Below are 7,500 nucleotides of genomic sequence, written 5' to 3' on the forward strand. Positions count from 1 at the left end.
GGCGGGGGCAGCCCAGGCTGAATTAAAGGACCCTGAGTGGGAGGAAGGGGAGCAGTGCGGGGGCTAGGATTAGGCGTTCTGCTCGGCAGGCCTTGTGCATCGTGCCTACAGCGCTCCTTCCCCTCCCTCCCTTCTACCCCAAACTCCATTTTTAATAAGATCCACAATTAGCGAATTCAAAAAGGCAGAAAGAGTATATAAACCTCTCTTTCTATTCCTCCTCTGTTTCTGTCAATCCCTCCATATATATTTCTTTACCCCCCTTCGCTCTTTCTCTCTGTCTCTTTCCATTTCCCCCTCTCTGTTTGTCTCTGTCACTGGTCCTCCTCTTGCTCTCTCCATTTTCTCCCTCTAAGTCTCCCCTCTTTCTCTCTAACCTACTTTAAAAAATAGTATTGTCACTCTGACTCCGTCTGCACTGATCTGTCTCATCTCTTGCAAATGGTCATGGGATAGATCAAAAGTAGCTCGGCTAAAATATGACGTCATATTGTTACCTTGGTTGCAATGTGTAGACTACTCCTTACTGAAACAGTAAATCTGCATATTATTGTCATCTTTTTCTCCAGCGAATGTCTTAGTTCCTTGAAACTAGCAAAGGACTTTGGTATTTGAAGGCGCAGTTGTTATTTAGTTTGGAAATACACAAAAACTAGCATAGATTGTTCAGTGAGCTGAGCAACTCACATTTCACATGAAATGAAACGGGTGCTTTACCCACAGCTGTGCAAACTTGCATATAAATTATTCTAAAAGTAACAGTAACTTACGATTTATATTGAGTTTGCATGGTTTTGTAACATAAGTAGCAGTCCCTTAGAACGCAATGGATGAGCGCATGATTCTCACAAATTAGGATCTATTTTATCACGGCTGCTTTCTAATCTTCAGATCTAAAGATTGGTTCCACGTCCTACAAGACAGGTCGGCCGAGGCTCCGAGTGTCTCGTTGGAATGACGCCACCTGTCGTAAGACAATGGGGAAAGGTTGGACATCTGGCCTCACCAGCATAATACACACACATACTTCAGCAGGGAATTCACACGGCTGAATTTCCGCACCCGATAGCTGTGATTAGACATGGTTTTTGTTGGTTTTGAAAGTAATTCTGTCACAAAACGAGTTTCATTGATTAACCAACAATTACTTCCGAATGCAAGGAGGGGAGAGTCAAACTACACTGAGCTCTAAATAGGTTGGTTGTTTCGTAGACTTAAAGCAATGATCAAATTGCCCGATGCATTTTCGAGGATTAGCAAACACCCTTTAGAGAGCGTAATGGAAATGCGTCCACCGGTGAGTGCTTTCAGCTTGGAACTTGTGTGTGTGGCAGTGTGTATGTTCATCATGTTGCCTTTTAGTCAAATGCAGAACAGAGGCCCTTAAGGAAAACACAGAAGCATGGGAGGTTTAAAAGGGACCAAAAAAATGAACTAAAATAACAAAAACAAAGGAGACCACCACACACACACACACACACACACACACACACTCCATGTAACATAAAAAAAATAATTGACTTGATTTTTAAATGTCAATTAAGAAACTAGAGTATATCAGATAATACTGAATACAATTGATAAATACATCCATTTGTCTCTATTTGTGGAAAACCTAGGGAAAATCTAGCAGCAGTTAGTTATATTTCTACGCTACACAAGGATATAGTGTGTGAGTCTCACCTCCTGTAGCAACTGTCTTGCCTCTGCCAGTGGTTGTGTCATAGAGGGGCAAGTCTGCCATCTTGACTCCGGAGCGAGCCTCAGCTATGAGCTGCCTGGCCCTCTCCCTCAGCTGCTTCCGCCGCTCTGCATCTCGCTCCTACACGCACACACACACACAAAATTAGAAACACACAAAACACTACCTCTTGCATGATTAAGGACACACACACACACACACACACACACACCTAACCACACATGGCATATAGGTAGCACAAAAACCCCATACACAATCTCCTGGACAGTTATGGTATCAAATAGAGGCAACCGTACACACACACACACACACACACACACACACACACACACACACACACACACACACACACACACACACACAGTCTTCCATCGTGCAACTGCACAGATACAGTATTGAACAGCTGCCATCTGAGTAATGACAGAAATGCCATTTTCAGGCCCATCCAATCTGATCCTTGTGATAGCAGAGGCCACCGTATAGGGGGGGGGGGGGGAACTGGACCAAAGGGAAACACACACACACACACACACACACGCACGCACGCACGCACACACACACACACGCACACACACACACACACACACAAAAGTAATAACCAACACAACCTGCAGGAAGGAGAAGACCTAATCATTTCAATTGACAGCCACTTTACTGATGAGTGAGGTCCATGCACTTGCACAAGCACACACACACGCACGTAAACTTGCACATTTTTCTTGGGTAAAATAACCATTATAAGCTATATTTCCCTATCATTTTGCCCCCCCCGACTTCTCTTAATCTCGGTATTCCACCCTGTTGGAGGGATTTTCAGGGAGTGTAGAGAGGCGGGGCTATTGAGCATGAGCATCTAGTCATTAACAAAACAAGCACCATGAGGTAATGAGCTACATCTCTGTATTTCCATGTCAATTGTTTGTTTGTGCCATTGTTAATGGGAGGACCATGGGGCAGAATTGCAAATGACGGCATCCTAATGTGCTCTGTGTGTGTGTGTGTGGGGGGGGTGGATCTGAGACCCCAACAGGGAGCCCAGGGGGCCACAAGACACACCTGAGAGGGAGGGAGGGAGGGAGAAAGAGAGAGAGGGGGGGGGGAAGGGGGGCTCAGGTCACATGACACACAAAGTGTGTGTGTGTGTGTGTGTGTGTGTGTGTGAGTCAACATTCATCATGTTGCCTTTTAGTGAAACGCTGAACAGAGGCCCTTAAGCTAAACACAGTAGCATGGTAGGTTAAAAGGGACCAACATACTTTCTTTCTCCTTTTCTCACCTACAGTAACCCCCTGTCTTCCACCGATGCCTCTCTCTGGTGTAATAAATGTAATATCATAAATAGTAATATCACCAGTGTCCTTCTGGCTGTAATGTTGATATGAGATCTGGGGCCTGTGCTCTGGCTAGTGGATATGGATACAGTTACGGGTTGTGCAGGGTGAGATCCATCTGAATACATAATACAAACTGTCCATAGCACTCCACACAGCAAGCCGCTTTATTGTTGTCAGCCATTTTGTGGAAATGAGAAATTGCCTTTGCTTATCCAGGGGCTAGGATTAGTGTTATAGAAAATGCATCTAGCTAGCGCTAGCTCAGTCAGCTATTGGAGTTAGTGATTAGAAAATATAGTAGGTTTTTTGGGGGGAGTGGGGAGATTGGGGGTGGCAAAGGGTGGAGGGGATGTGAGGGAGAGAAGAGAAGGGCTTTTGTTGGTGAGAGAAAGAGGTGGACAATATGTGACATGATCTGTGTGTGTGTGTGTGTGTGTGTGTGTGTGCGTATGTGTGTGTGTGTGTGTGTGTGTGTGTGTGTGTATTAATCCTTTACTATATACCCAGTTTAGATCTTTTCTGTGATAGGAATATTGCGTTATCTAAGCATTGAAAGGTGAAATTGAAAGGCTACAAGGACTGGTTACTGACGCACACACGCACAAGAAACAAGACCACACCAGCCATGATTGGACACCTGACCAACAGTGGGGGAGCGTCAAAAGGAGAGGAAACAAGAAAGAGAGAGAGAGAGAAAGGAAGAAGAGAAACCATGGACAGCCAGCAGCCCATCCAGCCACGCAGCTCTCTGATCCCAGCGCTGATGAATAGAACAAGACAAAACCAAAAAAAGAAAGGAAAGAAAGACAGTGTCAGGGGGCGGTGAGAGGAGGGAGCACCTCCAAGCAAAGAAACTCAGGAGGAATATAGACTTCTTATTGAAACTAGGAGGAGAGGAACAATCATGTGTTTGGTGTCTCTGTTTGACTGCTGGAGCCCACCAAGGGAAGAGGGGCTCAACGCTTGAGTGCCAGGCTGAGACACAGGCCTCCTCTGTGGGCTTGGCGTCAGTGCTGGGGCCTCACTCTGCTATGCTCTGGAGCTTTTCACAGGCTTGGTGAACTGGCTGCTCTTTTCTGGACAGAGAGAGAGAGGCGGGCACGCAAGGCTGACCATGCAAAAGGCCCTGGCAAGACCACAGAGCGACGCGACGCGCACACAGACGGAACAACTTAGCCTGAAAAGACACACACCCGCCGCCGCACACATATGGAATGTACACACATGCGCACGCACATCACAGAAAAACACACACACACACACACACACACACACACACACACACACACACACACACACACACACACACACACACACACACACACACACACACACACACACACACACACACACACACACACACACACACACACACACACACACACACACAGTAAGTGGAGGTGCCAGGCTCCCAGATACCTAGCGAGTCTGGCAGACAATCATGTCGGCAGAGACATTTGTCATGACAGGGTTATTCAGAATCAAGAGGTGCTTTAGCTCTATCCAGTCTCTACATCTACACATTAATGGACGACACACACACACACACACACACACACACACACACACACACACACACACACACACACACACACACACACACACACACACACACACACACACACTTTCTCTATTTCACCAATCTCTCCTTCCCCCTCCTCTCTCCCTAGACAAGGACATAACAATGGTATGTGATCTCTTTTCCCATACAGTACCTTCTCTCCCCATATAATTAGAAAACTTCACCTTAGTTGCCCCCTTTTCATGGAGAAAAAGATCATTTTTACGGTTCTCTCTTTTTGTCAACCTGCACGTACACACACAGACCCACGTACACACAAATCCAATTCCAGGATCAATGAGTAATAGAAGGTGGAGTAAACCTATGGAGCTGTGTGTGTGTGAACATTGATGTGCTAAATTGCGGCCCAGGTGTGTGTTTCAGTGTGTAATGTGGGCCAGGGCTTGGCTATACAAAGTGTCAACTGATAAAATATTAGTTTTAGTATTTTGCAAAGATAGAGAGAAGGAGGAGGAGGAGAACAAGAGGACATAGAAAAGAGGAGGTGAAGAGAACAGGAGGGGAGGCTTAATCCTGAGGTTCGTTTCTCAACCCCCCTAACTCCCCTCCACCCCCACTCAACCCCTAAAGGCGTATGCAGCCTGTGCAGATTCTCTGAATGCAGAGAGAGGGAAGTAGGGAGGAAAGAGAGGGTGAGAGAGAGGGAATGAGAGAGAGATAGAGGGAACGAGAGATAGAAGGGAGAGAGAAAGAGAGAGAGAGAGAGAGGGGGGGGGTGAGTGAGAGAGCAACCCCTGCTTATCGGCTAGCACCAGACGGAGTGCGCGGATCAATGAACGCGCGGGCCCCAGCGATCAATGCATTTGATAAGGAATTAAAGAAGAGCCACTGTACATGGCTATCAAAGGACCCGGACATGGCCTAATTATGATTCGACGGGTGCGTGCCGATGATAGGGGTGTGTGTGTGTGTGAGGGGACGGTGTGTGGAGGTGGGTGGGGGAATCGCTCAAGGGTGGGTGGGGGGCTGCCCTTAGCACAGAGAAGCACACACATGCACACACAGCCCCACATGGACCCTCACTTTCAAAACAGAGAGAAGGAAGGAGGGGAAGAGATGGCAGCAAGGAGCAGGAGGATAGAAAAGGGGTGGAAGAGGAAGGGATGAGAGAGAGGGGGATAAGAGTGTGTCAGGGCTGGTGGCCATGTATGTCCCTCTGAGGAGTGACATTTGCTGTCTACTCTGTGTGTGTGTGTGTGTGTGTGTGTGTGTGTGTGTGTGTGTGTTACTGAGTGTGTTCCACACCAACAAAAGGTACTTGGTGAACAGAGCTGCCCCTGGCACTAGACAGACAGTTGAACAGGTAGAACAGGTAGAGTGGAGCATGGAGACACCAACGACTGTCTGTGCAGAGATGTGCACCAATATACAAACACACACCAACCATGGGCGGTCAAAAAAATGCAGGCACGTGCACGTGTGTGTGCGCGCGCGCACACACACACACACACACACACACACTCTCAGGTGCTCCAGTGATTGTCATTGTGACAAGCTGCCCTGATGGGAAGGGTTTGCCCTTTACCAGACAAGATAATTGCTGGTGGAACCGTAGAGAGAGAACATGAGCTGAAAAAAGCAGGGAAAACCTGGGATGCATTTTGTTTTACAACACCCCCCAGCATAGCCTAGCATGGCCCTGCTATTCACACAGTCTGTGTCAATTTATGAAATCTGAACCATGAGTGGTGTTTTTTTTCATATTGTGATTTGGCCTGGCTCTTGTTTCATATTCAGAAGTGTGTGTTGGTGGTATTGCAGAGAGGAACACAAACAGAAATACACAGGCGCACACATCCATCGCCCTGACAGACAGACACACACACACTCTCTCTCTCACACTCTCTCTCTCTCTCTCACACACACACATAGACACACAGACACAGACACACACACACACAAAGTAAATTAATGCTCCCATCTTCTGTAATTAAACTTGTTGCTTCCTTTGCCTAGGCCTTACTACAAAACAAACTGACTTGAGTGTTGTAAATTCATTGGATTAAACAACTGCAATTTCATATTAACTGAACATTAAATCATAGCTTTTTATCCTTCATATTATATTCATAGAAGTAGGCTCAATGTGTCACATTAAAAAAAAATAAACAGGGGAAGAGGCTGTATGTGGATCTGAAAGAGAAAAAAAGTTGAACCATTTTTCTAGAAGAGAGTAATGGCAAACTGCTCAGTCGAAAGTTGAAGGGGGGCATAAGGACATACAGTGTGCCTGCGCGCGCGTGTGTACGTGTGAGAGAGAGAGACTGATTGAGTCCCCCAATGGTGAGTATGCCTTGCCTCTGATGACTTGATCAGCTCTTGTGATGCAATTGAGGGAGCTCTCGCTCTCTCTCTCTCTCACACACACACTCAACTTGGAGCCCGCTTTTGATCTCTGCTCCAGTCGTTTCACACACACACACACACACACACACACACACACACACACACACACACACACACACACACACACACACACACACACACACACACACAGGCAAACTATTTAGTTTCATTAGGGGCAGATTCCTCAAAAAGAGAAGAGAGAAAGGGGGGGGGAGGGGGGGGGGGGAAGGAAAAGAGAGAGAAGAAAGAGATGGGAGCAACATAAAAAGGAGACCTCCAGAAAAAACTATTACTGCTGTGAGAACGCTTAAAGGAGTGAGAGAAGGGGAGGGGAGAAGAGGAGGAAGAATTTTCGTTCTATATTTGTTGAAAAGGCAGTCTTTATTTCAAGGCTTTTTGCAGAGGGGGAGGAGGGAATGGTGACTTGGAATAGTTTGAGGAGAGGAGAGGAGAAGAAAAGACTCAAAAGAGGAAAAGAACAGAAGAGTTGTGTTGAGTCCAGTCGAACAGAAGAGAACCAGTAGAATCTAGAGTAG

The 7,500-nt window shown here is 46.6% G+C and overlaps 1 protein-coding gene across 1 annotated transcript in view; it reads right to left on the reverse strand.

The window, feature by feature from the left end:
• ehbp1 (EH domain binding protein 1) overlaps positions 1–7,500 on the reverse strand; it is a 125,596-nt gene that overhangs the window by 38,811 nt on the left and 79,285 nt on the right. Inside the window, exon 15 of the mRNA XM_083694728.1 lies at positions 1,684–1,822. Within this exon, the coding sequence (XP_083550854.1) occupies positions 1,684–1,822 (139 nt within the window). The remainder of the gene's footprint in view (positions 1–1,683; positions 1,823–7,500) is intronic.

This window comes from Argentina silus (assembly GCF_951799395.1).
Source record: "Argentina silus genome assembly, chromosome: X".
Lineage (NCBI taxonomy): Eukaryota > Metazoa > Chordata > Actinopteri > Argentiniformes > Argentinidae > Argentina > Argentina silus.